This window comes from Hemibagrus wyckioides, linkage group LG22 (genome assembly GCF_019097595.1).
Source record: "Hemibagrus wyckioides isolate EC202008001 linkage group LG22, SWU_Hwy_1.0, whole genome shotgun sequence".
NCBI lineage: Eukaryota > Metazoa > Chordata > Actinopteri > Siluriformes > Bagridae > Hemibagrus > Hemibagrus wyckioides.
In genome coordinates, this window is record NC_080731.1 from 5,617,287 (window position 1) to 5,641,436 (window position 24,150).

At 39.2% G+C, this 24,150-nt stretch overlaps 3 protein-coding genes across 3 annotated transcripts in view; 1 reads left to right on the forward strand and 2 right to left on the reverse strand.

Annotated features, from left to right (window-relative positions):
• Positions 1 to 10,457: 10,457 nt before the first annotated feature.
• purba (purine-rich element binding protein Ba) lies at positions 10,458 to 12,508 on the reverse strand. The gene has a single exon (XM_058374807.1). The coding sequence runs from the start codon at positions 12,162 to 12,164 to the stop codon at positions 11,232 to 11,234; it is 933 nt and encodes a 310-aa protein (XP_058230790.1). The 5' UTR covers positions 12,165 to 12,508; the 3' UTR covers positions 10,458 to 11,231.
• Positions 12,509 to 13,033: 525 nt separating this feature from the next.
• On the forward strand, positions 13,034 to 16,659 carry LOC131343261 (histone H2A.V). The gene is made up of 5 exons (XM_058374809.1): positions 13,034 to 13,186; positions 14,609 to 14,686; positions 15,173 to 15,286; positions 15,989 to 16,118; positions 16,263 to 16,659. The coding sequence occupies exons 1-5, from the start codon at positions 13,184 to 13,186 to the stop codon at positions 16,322 to 16,324; spliced, it is 387 nt and encodes a 128-aa protein (XP_058230792.1). The 5' UTR covers positions 13,034 to 13,183; the 3' UTR covers positions 16,325 to 16,659.
• Positions 16,660 to 17,037: 378 nt separating this feature from the next.
• Positions 17,038 to 24,150, reverse strand: part of hs3st1l2 (heparan sulfate (glucosamine) 3-O-sulfotransferase 1-like 2) — a 28,752-nt gene continuing 21,639 nt past the window's right edge. Inside the window, exon 2 of the mRNA XM_058374808.1 lies at positions 17,038 to 19,842. Within this exon, the coding sequence (XP_058230791.1) occupies positions 18,779 to 19,690 (912 nt within the window). The 5' untranslated portion in view covers positions 19,691 to 19,842 and the 3' untranslated portion in view covers positions 17,038 to 18,778. The remainder of the gene's footprint in view (positions 19,843 to 24,150) is intronic.

Sequence of the window (24,150 nt, forward strand, 5' to 3'; positions counted from 1 at the left end):
AAGGTTAGATGTAAAGGAAGTCTGCATTTTTCAGGTTTATTACCTATAGACTTTATCCAAGATCTTTGGCTTCTTTATTAGTGTGCCAGTAAAGCTGAGAGGTCTTGTTGAGGGGGAGCTAAGGGGTCTTGTTCCAACATGATTCAGCATACCAGTGCCTGTGGGTTTGCCAAGGTTGGAGTGAGAAAAATCAAGTGTCCTTCACATATTACTGAGCTCAACCCTGCTGAAGATCTTTAGGATGAACTGGAACACTGACCCCAGATCTCCTCACCCAACATCAGAACCTGACCTTACTAATGCACCTTTTTGTAAAAAGGCACACTTCAAATGGAGGTAATTATAACAGCAAAATTTACACCATTTTGTCTAGGGGTTTTTTTGTTAGTTAATAAAACAAAAACTTCCAAGAACAACAGGTTTTTTGAATATCTTACCTACATGTGAAGGAAAACTGTATCTATCATATTTTTTAAAAAGCATGGTTTAACATTTTGGTCAAGAGAGGCTTTTCATCTTTTATTAATCATTATTTATAAGCTTTCATGAGCCAATTCACTGAGCCCTGAGGCAATTCAGGTAAAAGGAATGAGAATTCACCACAAATTGCATACCAGTCTATGGCATCAAACACACATACATACATACATACACTGATCAGCCATAACATATGAGCACTGACAGGTGAAGTGAATAACACTGATCTTCTCCTCATCATGGCACCTGTTAGTGGGTGGGATATATTAGGTAACAAGTGAACATTTTGCCCTCAAAGTTGATGTGTTAGAAGCAGGAAAAATGGGCAAGCGTAAGGATTTGAGCGAGTTTGATGAAGGGCCAAATTGTGATGGCTAGACGACTGGATCAGAGCATCTCCAAAAGTGCAGCTCTTGTGGGGTGTAACCAGTCTGCAGTGGTCAGTATCTATCAAAAGTGGTCCTGGGCGGCCAAGGTTTATTGGTGCACGTGGGGAGCGAAGGCTGGACCATGGAGCAATGGAAGAAGGTGCCCTGGAGATTTGTGATTGTGATTTGATGCAGATTTCATAATATCCCTTTAAAAACTGGAAGACTGCTATGACTGAAGACTTGGAAAAGTTTCTAAGCTTGATCGTACAAGATGATGTATTTTCTGCCAGGTTTTAGTCACGTCATAACCATTTGGACTGAAACCTGTGGTGTCATCATGCTGTTATCAACTTTAGCAACTTTTTTTATGATGTGCAATAACCAAGTGCATTTTCTTTTGTGATTATACAAATAATGTAAAAAAAATGTTCTTTTTCTTTCTTTCTTTCTTTCTTTCTTTCTTTCTTTCTTTCTTTCTTTCTTTCTTTCTTTCTTTCTTTCTCTCAATACTAGAGGATAGTTTGAATACATGCTACTGTTTCTGAGATTAATACCTACATATTGTAAATAATTTGAAGTATCTATACTTTTATAGATATTGTGCGTTTCTGATATTACGAAAAGGACCATTAATAAAAGTTAAATAGCTGCTTTATTATTTTTATTGTCTTTGTTATTATAAGAAAAATAAAAAACAAACCCTTTACCAATGCTTGGTACATACATAATTCATATTCACATAAATCATATCCAGTATAACTTAACATAATATGCAATATCAGCATGGACATTGAGTACACGAGAACATAGAGACAGTAGTGAAGTACAGTATACAGCTGTATATTAATACTGATGTGAAATGGTTAGGGGAAATTTTTTTATCAGAGAATCCATTTCATAAAGCAAGTAAGAAACAGATATTTGTAAGTAGACTAATGTAATCTAACTGTATTTATACAATGTAGTATGTACATTACATATGCATTATACAATGTAGTAAATGAAATGTAGTAAATGTACTTGTAGTAAATTGTAGTTACAAACACCAAGATTACATGTCATGATATGAGGGTTGCCATCAAAGATCTGAATGGAATGTACACATTCTTGTGCCAGCTGAACACACATGAACCAAGAAAGCATGACCTTCCTGCACCAGTGTCTTTTCCCATATTTGTAATAGGAAAGTGTTTTAAAAAACGTATATGGAACATGAAATACTCATACTTTTAGCTTTCAGTAAAACCTCTTTTTCTGGATTGTTTTTTGACCTTGATTGGTGGCTCCACAGTGTAGCGCAGCATCCTTGCGTCGCATACATTTCCCCTCTTTTTGCCACTGAAAGACCTGCTGCTTTTTTTGGTTTTTGTATCAAGTGCATTGACTTTGAAAAGATGTTTTGGTTCGCAGCCAACCGTGACCTCTTCATCACAGACACACAGGTATCGCCTAGGTTTGTCCACTGAGCTTAGGGTTCCAAATGAGCCTTTAGTTGAATCCCATCTGAACAGGAATTTGTTGGTGAAATCATTGATCGTGTTATGTGCATTAATCTGCAAAGGTGGAAGGGAAAATGACATTTAAAACCAAACATTAACCAAAAGGAATCAACTTTATCAGACGGGAAAATTAGCATGTTTCAGCATCATATATAAAAGGCAAGGCATAAATAACTGGAAAAATATTTATCGGACATATTCAACATTTCAGTTCAATTTACTTTACATGAGGCATATATATTGTAATTTTAGCCTAAAACAAGACAGGACAAAGCTCTTATTGAAAATGAAGGTTATGTAGAGGAATTACCTCGAAACAGATTTTTTCCCCCTCCAATCCAAGAACATATTTTTGCTGATTCTGCTCAAAGCAGAATGCCAAGTATACGTTTTGGCATTTTGTCACTCTGTACACAGTCACTGAACAATGGAGAGATGTACATGACCAAATTAAAAATCACATTACAGACACCAGACACACACACACAATCACACACACACACACACACACACACACACACACACACACACACACACATATCAGAATGTTAGAAAGATCTTGCTTTACTTACAGTTTGGTTCTGAGCTCTGCACACCTTTCACAACAATCTTTCCATTGCAGTCGCTTCTTCTTGAATGCTGGAAAGTTGCCAATTTTCCACCGCTGATCTCCAGGCGTCCGGGAAAGCTCTCTGATTTGTTGGATCCCATTATTTACTGCATTAAATGACATTATATGGCTTTATATAACACAAGCTTACAATGAATAGCTGCAAAGTGCCTAAACTTCAGAGTAGACAGCTGAGCATTGAGACATAGTGTGATAGATTAATTGATTGATTGATTGATCGATTGATTGCATTTTATAAAATATAACACGATGGATGGTAAAGTGAGGATGCGTTTTGATTTTTTGTGGTTCATTCCACATATATGCGATCATATTTACATCACGACCTAGATACTCCTAAGATAATGAGATTTTTGTATCAGCTAGGTAATTAAGCCCTTTTTGAACTGGACATGTTTACATTCTTCATTTTGCTAAATAATAATAATGATAATGATGATGATGATGATGATGATGATGATAAATAAATAAATAAATAAATAAATACGTTTTCATTTCTCCTATGTATAGAGACACTAAAGGTACAAATGTAGAAATGTTGTTACCTTTAAGGGTATTATGACAGCGACAAGAAACGTACAGCTTTCAGAGTGTACTATGTACTTTTTAGGGTATTTCGCTACCTCAAGCAGCCCAATATCACATTACTCTCTCTCTCTCTCTCTCTCTTTAAAAAATAATGAGCTTGTCCTTAAAAATAAATCCGACTACCAAATCATACACTGATCTCAGCAATAGAATATAGAACATTTTCGGGAATCTTTCGCTGAATCAACAAAGCATGACCAGGTATTAATACCTGCTATCTGTTTACAAAGAGTGTATGTTGATGTTCCATAAATGCAATAAAAACACACTGACCTGTCTTGAAGAAGAAATGCGTCGATTCTGCTTCTGCAGGACAGACACCAGGTCTGTAATATTTATAGTCCAAAAAAACAGACTACCGGCCAATAAAATAACCCAGCCCTATATCATATCTCAACGCATGCCCCTCCCAGAGATGTCCACAACTTCATTCACCATCAACAGTATCTCAACATGTGCCGGAAACAAATTTTTAAAAAATTAACCCCTTACGTACATTTTATTACGTTATTTTCTGAGCTGTTACCTTTCCCCCCCCCCAGAAAATACTTCCAGCATGATGGCATTATGATTGTTTAACAGTCATAACACCGGTTTTAAAACCATATAGCGCAAAAGTGAAGTGTGTATGCACAGAAATGTAAATAATTCATTATTGTCCTACACTCTTTGCGTTTACATTACACATCACCAGAAGAGGATTATTGTCTCAAACCTCTTTTGTCTGCTGCTCTTGGCCGTGAGCCACATTCTAATGGTTTAATCGGAAGGTTAGATGTAAAGGAAGTCTGCATTTTTCAGGTTTATTACCTATAGACTTTATCCAAGATCTTTGGCTTCTTTATTAGTGTGCCAGTAAAGCTGAGAGGTCTTGTTGAGGGGGAGCTAAGGGGTCAGGTGTAAGGTAAAATGAAGGAGAATTAATCAGAAATTGTATACCAGTGCATGGCATCATACACACATACATACATGACCTGATCAGCCACAACATTATGAAGAATCACATTTTCTTTTAAAACAAATGGATGGATGGTTGGGTGCATGTGCGTCGCTTACCTGGAGAACACATGGCACCAGGATGTACTATGGGAAGAAGGCAAGCTGCCGGAGCTTAAAGGATCTGCTGCTAACATCTTGGTGCCAGATACCACAGCACACCTTCAGGGATCTAGTGGAGTCCACAGCATATCATCCAATCCGCATATTTGATGGGATAGGTGGTATAAAATACTGTATATAAACACTTACTGTATATAGCCAGCAACATTAGTTGATATTACTTGAGTTTTATATGCTGCAATTGGGATATAGATTATGCATTATTATCATAAAACTTGTTAAATTATATAAATACAGGCTTACAAGGCAAATTTTAGCAGTTAAAATGATATAGAAGGATGACAGATGTGGTTAACATCATTCAATATAACGTCTTTTTTCTTGTGTTTTTCCTCAAGTAGCTTTTATTAAGATTAAGCTATCACATTATTTCCGTCTTGTGATTTGATGCAGATTTCATAATATCCCTTAACAAACCCCTTAGAAAAACAAAATCTCTAAATATTTTTAGTTCCACAGAAACCATTAGTTAGATGCTAAAATTTACCGGACCTCTTAAAGCACTGGTGCAATCATTTCCAGAAAGATCCATCTGGCACGGCATTTTGTAATAAACAATCTACCTTTAATTTACTTCAGCTCCAGCTGTGACTGCAGACTTGAAAAGGTTTCTAAAATTGATGGTATGTGATGATGCATTTTCTGCCAGATTTTAGTCACTTCATGAAACCTGTGGCATCATCATGCTGTCATCAGCTTTAGCAACTTTAGATCTCTTTCTCTCATTCTCTCTAATACTCACCATGTTGCCTTGGCTGGAAAATGTGTTAAGTGACTCATACAATGTCTGTTTTTAAGTTTCAGTTCGTCCCAAGTAAGAAAAATGTTGTGCCAAAACGACTGGGATTTTGAGGTATGAATTATTTGTACAGCAGACACATTGACTCAAGTAAAGTTAAGAGTGTTATTGAAGAGCGCTTCAGAGTGATGAAACAGAATCATCGCTCTGCTATCAGAAGATTCCACATGTTCACCATATTAAATAAAACTGCTTTCAGAAGCAATAGGTATACTGTCTACCACCACAGCTTATCATGAAATATATCCATTTTATGCTTTAATATGCTGCATATTTTTGCAGATCTACTGTTCAACACATTCCTGTGACTATATTCTCATACATTCGCAACTAAGTTCATACATCTCTGGTCTAGTTGGTTTAAGCTGTGTTACTCCTTCCAGCAAGCACAGAGTGCCACAGAGGAAAAGAATTGCATACTCCAAGAAGCACTTACGGAATGCAAGGCACGCATTCAGCAGGCTGAAAGAAACAGTGAGAGAGCAAGGAAGCAGTTAAGAGCAAGGACGAATGTCTGCAAGAAAGCAAGGAAGATATTCAAGTTACAGGTACTTATAAAACATCTAAAAAGTAAGAAAGTATTTATTGGCAAAAGAAGAGAGCGATAAAGAATTAAATGGAGCATGAGGAAACAATAAAGAACCTTTACTGAACCCTGATTCATTTTAATATTTTAATTAAAATCTTAGAAAGTATATCCACTTGTTCATTTTTGGATATCATTATTTTGGGCTGCAGTAAGAGATTTAATCAGAATATAATGTACCACAGATTTCAGCACAGAATATAACAGAGGCATGACACCACCTGGAGGCTAATCTTTACCGGTGCAGCCAGGCCTCAGATTTGAAGAAAATGTCTAAAGATGGAAACCGCAAGCTATGTGACATTGTATTCAATCTGAGGCTCAAGATCAATGACGAGCAAAGAAATAAACAAAGAGATCGAATGAATAAAGCAGTCAAGCAGGTGCTGAGAGTCCGGTAAGGATGAGATGAATTAAGTAAATGAAATGGTAGCAAAGATCCATGCATCTCTCCTTTTAATCCCAGAATATAAAGTGCTCAAGGACTGCCATCTAATGCATTCATTTTGATCACCACAGTCAGTCTATCACTTTAATTTGAACAGGTTTTAAGGATTTGAGATCAAATCATTCACAGATTATTCATTATTAAATCAGTTTGGATTTTCTCAGGAAAGTGAAATCAGAAAATCTCACATTCCCAACCAGCTGAGACTGGTACATTGTGTAATGTTATCTTACTTCATTCGGTGTGATCAGGAAAGTGGCTTTTGAATGACCTGCTTTTTACCCCAGAAAACTTTGGGCCAGTTTTAGCAGAGCAACTTGACTGAATACACTATATTGCCAAAAGTTTTGGGACTCCCCTCCAAATCATTGAATTCAGATGCTGTTTTTCAGGAGCTGGGCTTGGCCCCTTAGTTCCAGTGAAAGGAAAACTTAATGCTTCAGCTTCATACCAAGACATATTGGACAATTTGGGGATTTGACAGTAATTTAACAGTTTGGGGATGACCCCTTTGTGTTCCAACTTGATCATGCACCAGTGCACAAAGCAAGGTCCATAAAAACACGGATGAGCGAGTTTGGTATGACTTGACTGGCCTTGAGTCCTGACCTCAACCTGATAGAACACCTTTGGGATGAATTAGAGCGGAGACTGCAAGCGAGGCCTTCTCGTCCAACATCAGTGCTTGATCTCACAAATACACTTTTAAGGGGAATGGTCAAAAACTCCCATAAACACACTCCTAAACCTTGTAGAAAGCCTTTTTCAGAAGAGTTGAAGCTGTTATGGCTTAAAGGGTGGGCCAACTCAATATTGAATTCATGTGCATGTAAAGGCAGACGTCCCAAAACTTTTCGAAATATAGTGTATTATGAATAGTTCTGGTCTTGGCTTAGATGTCATGGTTCTCAACTCACATCAGGTGGTAAAAAGAGTGCTGTTTATTCATTTCCACGCTGACTTTTTGTACTCGTCTCTCTGGTGCTCTTCCTTTTAACATTGGTGAGTAAACAATAAAGGTGAAGTGATGGTAGTCTGTTCAGCAAGTTATTGATGTGGTGTAGAACCGACTAAGCATAAGCATTGAAGTCCATCATACAGCCTTGTCGGGTTCTTCTTACATACTGGATTCTTTGTGAACCACAAAACTAACATTTGGAGTTTTCGATTCTCTTTATGCCACTAGGTTGTGACAGTGTGTTTTATTTATCTGCAGTGTTTCACTGCATTTTTTCTTCCTTTCAGCACAGTGGTGCAGCATGTAGTATTGATGCCTCATAGCTCCAGGGTGCTTGGTTTGATCCTGTGCTCTGGTTACTGTCTGTGTTCATGTTCTCCCTGTGCCTCTGTGGGTTTTATACAAGTTCTCCACTTTTCTTCCACCTCCCACAAACAATGCTGGTGAATTACAAATGGTCACTTTATTGGAGATTCTTTATTCGTATCTAGAGTCAGGTTAAATCCATTCAGACTGATGAAAACGGGTGCGTGTAAACATACCTAATGAAGGAGCATTTATTAAATGTATTATTTATTAAAGTGGCAAAAAAAAGTGCATGATTATTGTTGGAGATGCTTCTTGGTGAATTTATAAGAGCTACAACTGATTTGGGTGAATATTTGAGGGCAGGTTGTTTCTTTATTTTGGATGGGACAGGGAAGGACTAGATTAATGCTAGAGGAAGGTACCAGGATTAGTGCTTTATCGTGGTCCAGGGTTGTGCCAGATCCACATCCTAGAAACACAAGACATGAGGCAGGAAAACAGCCTGGATATGACCATACAGGACACCATGATCACGCACAGAGACTAGCAATTTATCTTAGCTAATCTGGAATGTTTTTTGGGGAGGTGAAAGGAAATTAGAGAACCTGGAACAAGCCCACATGGACACAGAGAGGTCAAGCAAAAAAACTTTCCGTAATTGTTGTCAGTGGGCCGTGCTTCAAAGCAAAAACCAGTATATTACATTTCAAATGACTGTATAATCAAGTACATCCAAAAGTGTGGTGCCTAAAACAGATCTTTTGGTAGGTTTAAGAGGTTTTTAACATTCAAACACTAAGTGTAATATGAAAACTCAATAATTATTTTGGAATAGTATACAAGTATGTGATCTGAGACACGACAGTAATTTTTTCAGTCAGCATGGTGCTATGTACATTGGTATAGCACCATACACACTTCATTAGTTCATTTCTGATAATGTGCACAAGCTAATAACACAGGGTAAACATTAATAAACTACACCTACCAGCTATAACGTTACGACCACCTGCCTAATATTGTGTTGGTCCCCCTTTTGCTGCCAAAATGGCTCTGACCCGTCATGCACTGTGTATTCTGACACCTTTCTTCTTAAATTCTTCAGCAAGTTGTTGGATCGGATCACACGGGCCAGGCTTCGCTCCCCACGTGCATCAATGAGCCTTAGCCGCCCATGACCCTGTTGCCAGTTCACCACTGTTCCTTCCTTGGACCATATTTAATAGATACTGACCACTGCAGCCCAGGAACACCCCACAAAAGCTGCAGTTGTTCTGATCCAGTCGTCTAGTCATCACAATTTGGCCCTTGTCAAACTCCAACAAATCCTTACGCTTGTCCATTTTTCCTGCTTCAACTTTGAGGACAAAATGTTCACATGCTGCCTAATATATCTCACCCACTAACAGGTGCCATGATGAGATCATCAGTGTCATTCACTTCACCTGGCAGTGCTCATAATGTTATGCCTGATTGGTGTATACTGAATGTTAGAAATCTGTACACACACATGCTATTAAACAAATAGCACATCTCATATTCCATTACTGTTGACAAATTTTCACAAATTTCTGTGAACTTCATCTCCTACACACGCATACACACGGCTCAAACAAGCATCATTTCATCAGCAAAGAATTTTTATTTGTCGTTGAAAGGAAGTCGGTGGAGTGTTACAGCAGAATGATGTTGACTGAACAGCTGCCTTTTTCATGGGATCATGGTACAGAAAAGACCTAAACTGACGGCAAAACTGAAACTGATTTTAAAGGTAGTAGAAAATTGTATTGCTCCCAGGTGGTGAATATGACAAGGGTTTTAAACCAAAACCTGAAGACGAAGTTCATGCATCGAGGCTATGTGTGACAAATGTCACTGTTTTTCTTTCCTGCTTGTTCTTCTCTAGAGAAAATGAAACGTTATGTTAATAACACAGCATACAGTGATCAAAACAGGTACAATGTACATTCGACAGGATGGCTGTAAACTGTAACAGACATACACTTTTAAAAATCTTATGGAAACAAGATGGAGATTAATGAGATTAGGCTGTTCTGGGAGATGATTGATGTCTTATGCATATTCAGATACAAATCATACAAAAGGCTGAAAGAAACATTTCTCTTGAGGAGGAATTCAAATTACTGAGAGAAAGGTTACAAAGCATCTTAAATACTGTTTCTATGTTCTTATGGCCTTTGTCAAATAAGGACCATATGAGACAAGAAAAAGAAAAACGACACAGAAGAAATATCCCACTGGATAACTGCATTCAAGATTTGTTTAAATAAGCCTGTTATAATTGAATCAATTCTATATTCCTATATATAAATATATTTCTATATATTTCTGTATTTCATGTTTAAAAATAAGTATTTAACCCTGGGTGGGTGAGCTTTACGTTGAATCTAATGTATTTTCCAGTTACACTCAAATTTCTTTCTGCGAACTTCTAGTAGGACAGTCAAACTCGGACAGATACCAAATCTCCCATCGCTTCTTGCGGAGGTATCCGAGGCGCCGGCTTAAAACAGGTTAATGTAGTATCCTTTAAAAAATAATGACGCTCAATATATGTGCTAACTTTTCTAATTTAAGAGCAAAGTGTCAAAGTATCAGTATCCTTTAGGATAATAGTGGCTGTGTGCTTTGTCAACCTTCGAGCATCTCTGTAAGAATGATCTACAATAATTTAGTATGTACATTGAACTGGTTTTGTATTTTACATGCTCCTAATAATAATAATAATACTACTAAGAATATTAATAATAAAATAATAATAATACACATCAGTAATGTTTAAGGGGAGTGGTGAAATGTTTCATAGCACCTTTTTTTTGTGTCAATGGTCCACATAATGTGTCTGTATATACTGCAAATAATCCAAGTTTCAGCTTGAACAATTGAAATGAAATCGTAGCCCAGAAACTGGAGCCAAAAGTAAATAAATCCATTACCGAAGACCTGAAAGAAAGGTGAGAAAATCCATGAAACAAAGTTCCTGAATAAACTTGTGGTGAATTTGCTGGTCTTCTGTCAAATTATGGCAATACATACTGTAAATAACCTCAATAAGTAACACTGTATGCTCATGTTGTGTTCATAAGCATATTAGGAACAGGTTTTTTGGTTGGTTTAATTATGCCTTTTCTTAACATGCCATTTAAAACAGGTCTGCACCAAAAAAAGGAGCTTTCACTAACTAGGCCTAATGCAGCTAACTAGCTAACTAGCTAGATAAAAGTCGTTTATCTTAGCTTAGCTAGCTCTGGGTATGCTTTACAGATTTCTTCTTTTTTTTAACATTTTATTTACGCCATGTTTGTCAGTCACACAACTTTATTCGCGATAGGTGTTTTAGTATTAAAGTTCATCATGCATATCCTTTCAAAGTTGTCAAACGCGTGGATGGACCCAAAAGCCCGGTTCTGGGGGGGATCCGAAAATCAGTCGTCGTCCACGTCGTCTCCCTCGGACTCTTCGTCCGCTCTCCTCTCGTACATTTTATCTCTCTGCCTTTCCTGGATCTCCTTCATCTCCTCGGCGTAGCGACAAAAAGCTCCCCCGAACTTGCTCCAAGCTTTAAACGGCACCGTGATCGAGTTCCGGTAGCTGGGCTTCACCTCGCTGACCCGCAGAAACACGCCGTACTTGTTGGCGCCAACGTCGAAGAAGAAGCGCTTCGAGTCCACGGTGATGGACGTGCCCTCGGGTAGCTCGCTGTAGCCGCCGGCGCCGCATCCAGGCCCGGCTAGCTCGTCATCGTCGCCGCCGTAGTCGTCTATAAGCTTGGCCAAGGCGTCGCGGAACTCGATTAATCCCTGAGCTGGGAGAGCGATGGTTTGTCCGGATTGCATGGACGCCCCAGGGGCCACTCCCCCTCCGATTCCAAACCCCGCGCCGCGGTTAACGGTCTGCCGGATCCTGAGGAATCTCCCGCGCTGGTTCTCCTTCAGATCGAGGTAGTATTTTCGATTTTCCCTCACCAAGAACTCGCTCTTCAAGGCCCGTCTTGGCCCGCCGTCCTCACCGCCTGATGACTGTGCGATCTGTTCCGGCGTGCTAGGCCCCAGCTGGGCGTAGTGCTCGATGAAGTCGCCCAAGTAGTCGCGGAATTCCGCCGCCACGGACATGGACAGCGTTAGCCGACTTTTGGAGCCCCCAGCGCCGACCTCGGCGATCTTCACGAACCGGCCCTTCGAGTTCTGCTTCACGTCCAAGTAGAAACGCTTGTTCTGGATGTCCAGGCGTTTGGAGGCCAGCTCCTGGGTCTCTTCTTGATCCCGCTGGAAATGGGGGAATCCGCTGCCTCCTCCACCTCCACCACCGCTGCTTCCACCGCGCTCACTCCCACTATCCCCATCCGCCATCTTCACCATCACCAGCAGCTGCTTCTCTGCGTTCTAGCACTCTACCGCTTAGTCATTTTTCCCACCTGTATACCGACAAAAACCCGCCTCCTACCCTGAGATTGACTTGTAGTTTTTAGTGGTAAAATAATAAAAAAGCAAACATTGGTTAAAAAAAATTAAAAGTATTAATTATGATTTGGTTAAACCCGGCTGTAAAAAATGTTGTTATTGCCTCCGCGATGTGTCTCAGATGCGCTTGAAGTTGCCGAGGTTGCTACGGCGACGTGAACGACTTCTACATTGTCCAATCGATTCACGTATACATAAAACACTGAACCAATCCTAGAGGACGAGGCGGGGTTTGTTGGAATACGAGTGGGAAAAATAACCTTCGCGACCTTATCCGAGTATGTATTCCCTATAACCTGATTGGACTAGGAGCTTGCCCGTTAAGTCAAACTTAGATTTTTTTATTGGTCGATTTGCGACGTCAATCAAACTCTTAGTCCCGCCTCACTCTGTTGTCAATTGTGTTTACTCGCGGATTGGGTTTTCACCGTTTTGTGAAAAGTTATTAATATTTGGACCTACAAAACTGTAAAAAGACCCGTGAAATACAGCTTGTCCAGTTGAGCACCTGTAATTTTATTAATAACTATTTTAAAGTATAAGGACTATCTATTTAAACTTCTATCTACTATCTATTTAAACTAATATATATATATATATATATTAGTCGTAGAGGGAGAAGAAAAGTTTTGAGTCCATTTCATTTCCATAGTTGTATTAAGTCCCGCCTTCACTCTGTATGTGCAAAATACCGTTCTTCGGTGGGGGATGGGGGGAAAGCGTTCAGCAACCTTCGATGTCATTGGCTACTCGTAGAATTCGAATCAACAACGGCGTACGTGATTGGCCAAAGTCTCTGCTCGTTTACCTTGAAGTGTTTCTCTTCTAAAGGGGGGTTTATTGTTCCTCTCTGTTTGAGGCCAAATTGATTTAGCTTAGTCCTCTCGGATCTGCGTCTCAAACAACCAACACTTACAATGGTACGGTTTTTCTTTTATTTCCCTTGGCTTTATTGCACCTATACCATTTTTTGGCGTTCAGTTGAATGTAGCTTGCGTTTGACGGTATTATCTATCTGAATGAGTAAACGGCGATTTTTTTGTGCTAATCCGTTAGCTTAGCTTCATCGTTGTCTCCGCGCGCTAACAGCTTCGGAAAACAGCGTGTTTGTTTGTTTTAGTAGAATTTGCAACTTTCTTTTTCGAAGGTTGATGTGATGTCGGAGTTTTTCTTCTTCTTTTTTTTTTTTATTACCGATGGTCATTTGGCGTGGTCTGAAATTGCACCTTGTTGACTGTAAAGAGGATATTTTTGGTTGAGATTAGTAATCTTTAACTCGGAAGCTACTACCCGTAACACAGCTCTGGTTTGGATTGTTTACCTTTCATGGCTGCTGATTTATCTCGCTAGGTTAGCTGGGTGACGTTACATAGAAATCGCTTTCCAGAAAAGATGCAAAAGTGTTTTATTCTAGACGAACGAGATGAGTTTTGAAATCGTGTGGATATTTTTTTTTTTGCGGTTGTTTTGGATTGTATGTGTTAACTAGGTTTAGTTTACCAGCTTGTTACTTCATTCATTGAGATCCAGGAAGCTGTTTGTAAAACCGGCTTAATTAAAATGCTATACATATAGATATTAATTGGATATGACCTAAAGTCAGTTTATCTATCTGTCTTTGGGCATATGTGTCGATGGAAATGGCACGGCACGTTACTAAAGAGAAAATCTTTGAGAAAATGTTTCACAGTACACGGTTTACATACGTTTCACGACTTTTTCATGATGCAGTGTTTACGCTACGTGCATTGATTGGCTCGTAGATAACTAAAATCCTTCCCTGTGGAGTTGGGAAAAGTTGATTTATTTAATTTTTCATACCGTAAACATGTTATATCGGGTGTGTCAAGTTGTTAAAGTCGAGATCGTGGCTTCGGTTCACTTTGGAGTCGATTTCAAAATGAGTCGGTTCTCTGTTTCCTGGCATTACGGATTATGAGTCAAGTTCAAAACCTGGGAGTCGATTCCGCACTTGATTCAGCGCGCACGCAAGGCAAACTAAATTGATTTAGCATCGAGACTGGCAGAGAAATTTATTTTGCCTTTCATTAAAAATTTATTCTGATAACTGGCCATTTCTTATTATTACAGTATTTCCTATATCCAGCATCCACTATTTAGTAATTAAGAGCTATAACACTTAAGTATGTATCATATATACAGAATGACACAGTTATGGGTGAAAGTGTGAGACCGTACATACTTCCTTAAAGTTGAAAGGCCATGCCAACTTTCCTTACGATATTTTTATAAGCATATTTTAATCTCTGATTCATATGTCTGAATAAACGTACGTTTGCTCACTCTGTAGCTAAAACTCTGTGTATTTTATTAAATCCTAGGCTGGTGGCAAAGCAGGAAAGGACAGCGGCAAAGCCAAGGCGAAAGCAGTGTCTCGCTCTCAAAGGGCTGGACTTCAGGTAAGTGCCAATATTAGTACTAATATTCACTAAGTCGTCAGTGTTCTAAATTTTGACTGCGAAAATAAAGGCTGAATGAAAACTGCTCAGTTTTCAGAGACTCGGTCAACAGTTTTCATACTTATCGCTAATTTTACATTGTGAGAAAATGCCATTTTCTTTTACAGTAAAATTGTATATTACTAAAACGAGCTTTATATACCTGAACCCAAAAGGTCATTACAAGCATGTTAGTCTCTTTCAGGGCAGAAGAGCAGGTTTGTCAAGGTCACATTTGAGCTAGATCATGTTGCAGTCATTTCTCAGTTTTGTTTTGACTTATGACCACGCTAGCTTGACTATGTACATCTTCCCAAAAGCACATGTCACTGTATCAATAAACCATGGAGTGATGGCTACATTTCCTGTGTTTTCATTAGTGAAATTTATGATTTTTTTTCTTTTCTCCCTACAATAGTAAATAATGGCTCTTTTTTGACTGTGTAGTTTCCTGTGGGTCGAATCCACAGGCATCTGAAGACCCGCACCACCAGTCATGGGCGAGTGGGAGCTACAGCAGCTGTGTACAGCGCTGCCATTCTTGAATATCTCACAGCTGAGGTAAAGGCAGTTTACTCATCAGAGTCCGGTGGAACTATTGTGTTATCATTCCTTTCCAACTCAACGACTACCAAGTGTCAGGTTTAACACAAACTGATCTGGCTCAGCCATACAGTCTTGGCGTATGGATAAAGCAGATAAATTCCTCATTTTCAACGCTTTGTATTTTGTAATGTTGTAATACTAATATAATACTATACAAAAAGTCTCGATTTGCATGTCTTTTTAGATCTTGTGCACTTAAGTTCTGTAGAAGTAAAAAAACAAATAGGTGATATAGCACCATTATTGCACCAGGTGACCAAGTAAATGCATTTTGGAAATCTTACCGTCCATGCTCTCTCTTAAGAGAGTCTGAAAGATACCCTGCGGCCGTCAAATCTTGTTTTGTAGCGAATATCTCAAAATTAAGTCTGGCAAAACAGACATTGTGTGTGACTTACAGAGCCATTTCTGCTGTAAGATTTATTGGTTTGGAGACGGTGATAATGGAGTGTATTGTGTGTGTATGTGTGTGTGAGAAATGTTTGCGCCACTGTGACTGTTTCCTGCTCAAAGACCATTGGTGGAATTGTTTTGTTTGGGTGTGTGTGCTAGGTTTAAACTTTGTGTGTGTAACATTGCTTCACCAGTAGGATAAGTTCCTCATTTCCATATGCGCTAAATGGGAACATTTGATTGACAGTGGTTGTTTCTAACCAGGTGCTGGAGTTGGCAGGAAACGCCTCCAAAGATCTGAAGGTGAAGCGTATCACTCCCCGCCATCTACAACTGGCCATTCGTGGAGACGAGGAGTTGGACTCCCTCATCAAGGCTACCATCGCTGGTGGTGGTGAGTTGGGACACTTTCTTTACTTCTGTGTTGTAAATGTGCTAAGTGATTGGCTTGCTATGAAAAGCAAAGGATGATGCATAGATACATTTTATTTCTGAACTCGGTCTGGACTCGATTGACAATAACTGTGTGTTTTTGCAGGTGTGATCCCTCACATCCACAAGTCCCTGATTGGCAAGAAGGGCCAGCAGAAGACGGCATAAACACCATCATCGTGGTTGGCTGGACTCAAGGACTTGTGTTCGGACTGTGATAAACAGATAAACTTGCATTCATTTGTTCATCCGTTCTTTTTCTATTTTTGTTTTTTGTTTTATTTTTTTAAATTAATGCTCATGTTGTATTAGCTAACCCTGAGTAATTTGTTAGTTTATCATCTATGAAATTAGTTTAAAACCAGATCCCTGTATTCAAAGCTATTTTAGAGAGAGATGCAGGAATTGTGATTTTTGTCCTGTTATGAAAGTGAATTTGTTTGATTGGCCAGAGTTATGGAAGTGTTTTATACTGAAAAATGGAACTGATAAAAACACATTTTTTACAAAACAAAAAATGTCCTGTCTTTTTCTTTCCCTTCAATTTTCATGTTATTCCAGGCACGGTACACACTGCTGAATAATCTATAAAAATCAGCTCACTCACTTGCTATTCAGTAACTGCTTTGGTGGATCCAGAGTTGTTGTTTTTTTCTACAATGCCTTTTAACATCTTGGAGATGAAGAGGATGTTCGATTATTGGCACTTAGACAGCTGCCCAGACTCAAGGTCCGGTTTCTAATCAGTGCTTTAATGATTCCTTTTACAAATAATTTGGATGCACATCTAAAAGATTTGAGTTATGCATGATATTTGGAATAAAGGTTTGATTGCTTTTGTTTGTAATTTGTTTCAGGATGTAGTACTCGAGCTGATTTCGAAGAGAAAACGAGTTTGGTTGCTGTAAAAGGTTCTGACTGCTCTTGAGATTGTATTGTTCTTTACATAGTTAATTAGCACTTTTTCCTCTCTTGCTCCTGTTGCCTGTGGCTTGCTCAGTAGCGCTCTATAATTACGCAGGGATTTTTGTTAATAGTTTTGCGACAATTGACTTGTTGAAGTGCGATATAATTAAAAGTGTGTCTAACATGCCCTGTGATGGATTGATGCCTCCTCCGGTGGTAGAGTGGTTAGGGTTCACCACCTCACAGCTCATGAAGTGCACTCAGTGTTCCTGGGATAAGCTCTAAAGCCACAGTGGTTACTGAAGATGAATGTATGATCACTGATAGTAAGTATGAACTGGACTGGAAGAGATGGTCCTTTACACTTGACAGGAGATTTTGAGACAAAATCTGTCATTTCCTGGTGATTTGACATTATCATTTTCATAATTACTCACTGATCAGGCATAGCACTATGACCATCTGCCTAATATTGTGTTGGCCCCCTTTTTGCTTTCAAAACAGCCCTGACCCTTCGAAGCATGGACTCCACTAGATCCCTGAACATATGCTGTGGTATCTGGCACCAAGATGTTAGTGGCAGATCCTTTACGTCGAGTAAGTTGCGAGGTGGGGCCTATGACACAGGCAAGTGTTTTGAGTGAGTTTGACAAAGGCTAAATTGTGATGGCTAGATGACTGGATTAGAGCATCTCTAAAACTGGGCCCCACCTCGCAACTTTTGATAGATACTGTCCACTGCAGACCGGAAACATCCCACAAGAGCTGCAGTTTTGGAGATGCTCTGATCCAGTCACAATTTGCCCCTTGTCCTTACGCTTGCCCATTTTTCCTGCTTCTAACACATCAACTTTGAGGACAAAATGTTCACTTGCTGCCTAACATATCCCTATCGCTTCTTGAGAAAGAAAAATCAGGGTGATTTGGTTTGGGAAAATGATTAGCTCTTGAAAGGAACTGAATGATATGAAACGATATTACTATGAGCATTTCATTTTGAATCCTAAATGATGATTGTGCACATCTGTATTGTATGATATGTGTTGTATTCAGACAGAACATATTGTTTTAAAGGGTTTAAAATAGAAGCTTCTAATCAAAACGCTAGACCGTACAGATTCATTATACAAATGGCAAATAATGAAAAATCCAGCTATTTACTAGAACGATGATGGAGCTCAGTCATACACTTGTACAAACCTTTGTAAAGTACACCAAATTACAAGCTACATGATGTTTGTCTGGTTGGAAATGTGAGTACTCCCATATTTTACTCATATATCCCTCAGCAGCTGTTTTTTTATTTTATTTACAATTTTATGTATTAACGTTTTTAACATACAGTAGGGCTCAACAATCATATCCACAAAGTGCCGGAGTAGCTGCTGGTTTTCATTAAAAACCAAGCAGCTCGTCTGTGGATAAGATTCATAAACCCTGATCTACAGCCTGAGTCCATTAATCCAGAGCCCTGAATTTGAAGATCAGGTTTGTTGCAGTTCTGCATAACCAACACCAGGAGGAACCTTCGAGCAAGGAGTACAGTCTTCCAGTTTTCCACGTTTGTGCTCTTGTTATTTGTCTTGTTCAGCTCAGTTCTTGGACTTGCTTGGAATTAACCCAGATGTTAATCAAATCTCAGTCACATAACAAATAGCGTGTAGAGTTCTGAGCAGGCAGGATGGCAAGTTTCATGGCAAGTTTCGAAAACTTTTATCAGCACCAGTCAAAGTTCTGGCCCGTCATCCTGAAAAAGATCTGATTGGGCAACCTGAGGAATCGACAGAGCTTTTGGAAAGCCTCGTTGCTGAGAGGTGCGTGCGGCCTTCCTTTCGATTCATCCAGGCACTTGTCGTGTCCTGCAGAAAGCAGGCAGTAAAACCCTTTAGTGGTGTTGAAGTAGAAGTTGTCTGGCATTATCCGCGGTGGAAGTTCCAGGAATTTCTCTGCTTTCTGGAGTTCTGGGAATGGGTCCCGGATTAACGCTTCTCCATCAACAATGTGGATCTGCTCCCTGGGGAAAAGTGCCAGCCACCTGGCCAGATGTTGGTGGTAAAGGCTTCTTTGGAGGGCCTTGTAGTTGGGGTTGATATGTCCTCGGCGTAGGAGCAATTCCTCCAGAGGCTGGTATGGCTTGTTCTGCTGGATGCGGTTGTGTAGAACCTGCGTGTAGTCCGAGACAAGCCTCTCGGCCGGGTCGCGGACGATCAGAAGAAGCTTCACTGCCGGATTCACGGACCACATTCTAGCTGGAACCACTGGTGCTGTGAAATAACCTGGAGTCTTTTCCACGGTCACCTGCCCGGCAAGGGTGAGAGGCATCTGCGCACGATACCAGTCCAAACCCTTCTGGAAGTTTTCATCCATGTTGAAGTAATGCACTTCGGCCTTGGCCACCTCCACATCTGGGTGAAGGTTCAGCATCTCCAGCAGGGCTCTGGTGCCGCCCTTGCGTACCCCGATGATGATGGCACCAGGTATGCGTCGTGAGGTGCTGCTGTTGGTGGTCTCATTTGGGTTCACAGAGATCACAGGGATGGTGGAAGATCTGAGCTCCCGAAGGCACACGTACAGCTGGGCCTGGAGCACCAGCAATAGGATCAATGCCAGGAGAAGAGTCCAGAACATGGTGACACTTCAGTCAGGTCAAGGGCAGCAAGGAGACACAAACACAAACACACAGCAGTGGGAAAGAGGACACACACACAGCGGGTGGGCACACACACGCTGATACACAACAGCTGTCGACTGCCACTGCTTCAGATCTTCACTCCAGTTTTCTGAGGGGAAAAATAAACGGGAAAATATTTTAGCTTATCAGTTGAATAATCAGCTGCTATTTTGTGGTCCACTGTGATAGCAAATCTGACCTTCTGAAGTTGATTTCTAAGGTCAGGAAATAAGAAACAATATTATTTCTGTTAAATAACAAGTTTATAAAATGCTATAAAAAGAAACAAACATTCATGCTGAGAGCATGAAAGCAGCTGCACAGATGGACAATTTTTTATTTAGCAATTATTTTTATTTAGCTTTTTAACACCTTGACACAAATATTGAATGAAATATATTAGCTAAAAATGATTAAAAAAAAATTTAAATTAAAAAGAAATATTTCAATTAAAGGTAATCACACTGTTAAAAAACATCATGGTTATTAGAAATGCATTTTGGTCTATTTTAGGTATTTTAAGGCTATTATTTGGTAACTAAAAATCATTTTATGGTAGATAAATGACAACACAGATATTCAATAAAAATAAAAATGTGCAATAAAAATCACATTTCATAATAAACATTTCCAAGCAACAAGTAAGGTATTTTATGTGATATTGTGTAGCTTCATCATTTACCTCCTATCATCAATCATCAATTTGTCGAACAACCTAAAAAAAATTCAGTACCTGGTCATTAATCCGCTTCTCAAGGTGCTGAGCACAGAAAACTCTGCTTGATTCTAGGCGTTTTAGTGGAAATATTGTGCGTCTGTCGCCGTCTAGCGGTAGCTAACAGAACTACAGCGAGCTCCTTATAGCCTGTGCTGTCACATTAATCACAGGCACGTGCGTGTCATTTGTATTACTACGCGCGGTTGAATTCTCGAATCTGATTGGTCAGAAGTTGTGCATTAATTGTATATAACGAACGGCACGGAAAGTAGTTCCGGCAGTAACGGAAACAATAGGCTTATATGAATGCGTTTTTTTTTTTTTTTTTTTTTTTTAGCAACAGCTCCTACACAGGGATTTTTACATTAATTTATCATTAATTTTTTTAACATTTTATTATTTAACATGAGATGTTTATGATGAGTCTAGGTTGCTAGCGTTTGGTAAAATATGCATAAACAAAGAAGAACTAGTTCATTAAACTGTTCAGGGATCTAGATTAACTACATCTCCTTTATATTATACATTTATATATGTGTTATGCACTATTTATTGTTAAATATTACATTTCTGGTTTTAAATTTCACTTAAAACTATTATAACCTTGGCAGGACAGGACCACCTACAGGCAAATTAGCAAGTTTTTAGTCTAGGGCTAACAAATGTGCATTAATGTTATTGCATTATACACTGTCAACATGTTACAGGTTATAAAAGCAGCATATGATTAACATATAAATATGTCTAGACACAGGTTCCCATCCTTGGTGATCCTTGCTCTTAACAGACCTGTTTCAACTAACTAGTTAACCGACAGCTAACTAACTAAAGTGTGCAGGACAGGGTTCATGGGAATTCTGCAAATCTGAATCAAGCTCTGCATGATGTTCAGCCAGTGTAATTGTCAGTGAATTTGGTGTATCTTTCTGAACAGGCCGGTCACGTCGCTAAAAGCCTGACGGGGTCAGTCTCGGTGTATTCTCACCTCCCTGTTGAGTCGTGGTTATTAATTTGCTCGCTCTCTGGTCTGGAGCAGTAAGGCCGTGTAAACAAGTGCCGCTGTTCCTGACTTAATTGCTCCACTGGGAGCTGGTGTGCAGGCCTCTTGGCCTCCTTCACTTGACTCTGTCAGCCAATCATGTAGCCTTCGTGTATGAAGCTTCATTCCCATCATCATTTAGTGCTACAAGCGTCATCAACTCCGCCATTATGGACAGAGCGTCCGTAACGTCTCTCACTTCTTTCCCTGGAGACAAAGTGCTTCTAAAGATGACAATTTGACAGCTGTTCCTCTGAAATATCACATCCTAGTCTGCCGTATGTAGTCACAGTTTGGGATATTAACGCCCATTTGCACTCCTGAGAAGTTTTCCCGGAGAGTTCTATCGGCTTCGGTGGTTTAATAACAGTTTTTAATGATAGCGGTGATGGGTAATTGCGGAACGAATCGTTGCTTTTTGAGCACCTCTTTTAAAGCGAGACGGCCAAATCGATCCACAAAGCATGAATAATGAAGCAAAAGTTTTGACAAAGTCGCTTTGTTTATTTTAATTGTCCCTTTTCTGACTGTTTCCATACTTTCCTCCACAGCCCTTTGAATATTAATGATTAATGCTTCGTATTTTCAGCCACTTTTATATTATTCCTGATTATTATTTCTAAATATTAAACCTTATGGTATTCACCATTCCGAATATCTCACCTAATGCTAAAACTTTATATAAATATACAGCTGTAGGGTGCTTCTCAGAATGTTTGCTCGAAACTCCCCATTAGACATTACTATTCATAAGAAGTTCACCAAAAATCGTTAATATTTATTGCTTGTCTTACATAAGCTCCGAAATACAGCTGGCCTGAGAGACAACATTTGAGAACATGAAGTAAAACAATGTCCAACTCTGAGGGAGGTTTGGCAAGACGTTTCATTGTTTTAAGCTTACTAAAATTTATCAACGGAAGAAAATAAATCCTAGACATCAACAGTAGGAAATAAAGCGTGGTGTTAAATTAACTCGCTCCACAGGATTACACTGATTCATTATTTAATGTACTGAAGTACTGAGCTAAATCAGAAGTTTGTTATTATACTGTTTGCAGTGCTGCCCTGAAGGAAATGTGCTGTACTCTGGGCTTAAAAATGTTGGAACAGCTGAACTGAAACTCAATCCACTGCATATATGGATGCTTGATTTTCTTCAGGGAATTGCCTTGAATGAAAAGAACCATTTGTCTGGTAGCAATTCTGCTAGTCATGTGGTAGAAGTGTTGTGTTTTCAGTCACTCTGCACTGAAAATCCTCTAAAACCAACCACTCATTTCTATTCATTTCCTTATAAAATTCAAACAGCACCACGGAGACCTTATATTAGTGCTGAATGTCTAAATAGATTATTAAATGCAATGCAATACGCAAGCGCTCAAATGATGTACCGTGAAAGTATTTTTATTTATTTATTTTAAAGACTTCTGATTTGTCTAGTTGTGTGAGATGCAGAAATGGAGCCGATTGCGGTGCAGTTCAGTTCTTTCTGTGTAGTTGTAGTTCCTGCTGCTTTCAGGTCGTCCTGCAACTCCTTTTGAGCTTCTCTCTTCCCTCACTTCCCTTCCCTAAGAGTATGTTGTTGAAATCCTGCATGACATGTCTGTCCATGAGCTTTCCACGTGCATATTATTATCAGGCCGCTTGTACTGACTGAGATGTTTTTGCTTTCAATAATATAGTGGCTTATAATAAAGATCAGTTATATAGTCCCAGAGAATGTCAAGAAGCTTCTTCAATGTTAAAAACATACTTTTTGCCCCTGAAACATATCTTTCTTTGTGCTTACGAATATTTACTTTTTGGTTCAAATATATAAGTACAAAAAAGACCAGTGACATTACATATGTAAGTGGATATATGCAGTGGAGGTATATTAAATAAGAAAAAATAAGAGTGTCTAAATTCTTAGTGTTACTGCATTTTATACCGTACATAAACAGTCATATTATGCTGATCAGGCATAACATTATGACCACCTGCTTAATATTGTGTTGGTCCCCCTTTTGCTGCCAAAACAGCCCTGAGCCATTGAGGCATGGACTCCACTAGATCCCTGAAGGTGTGCTGTGGTATCTGGCCGTAAAGAACTTACAGGACATAAAGGATACTTTTGACAGATACCGACCACTGCAGAGCGGGAACACCCCACAGTTTTGGAGACGCTCTGAAGCTTCGTCAAACTCGCTCAAATCCTTACGCTTGCCCATTTTTCCTGTTTCTAACACATCAACTTTGAGGACAAAATGTTGACTTGCTGTCTAATATATCCCACCCACTAACAGGTGCCATGATGAGGAGATCATTCACAGTGGTTATTCACGTCATCTGTCCGTGGTCATAATATTATGCCTGATTGGTGTATATTCATAGCACCGGATTCATATTCATATCATCACTGTATTGTATTTATATGCTATAATTTTTAGATATTTTGTCTGTTCATTTTTTCTCTCTTCTATACAGCTAATTCCATAGTATTTCATTTCATTTTAAAATTCCATTTAATTTATTATTCCATTCTATTCCTTATTTTATGTTTCAAATTTGACTCTATTTTTTAATATATCCAGTCATAAAAAGCATTTCATCGCATCTCGAATTTTAAGTTATTATTTGTAAACTCGCCTGCTGCATTGCGTTCGTGATTAAACCAA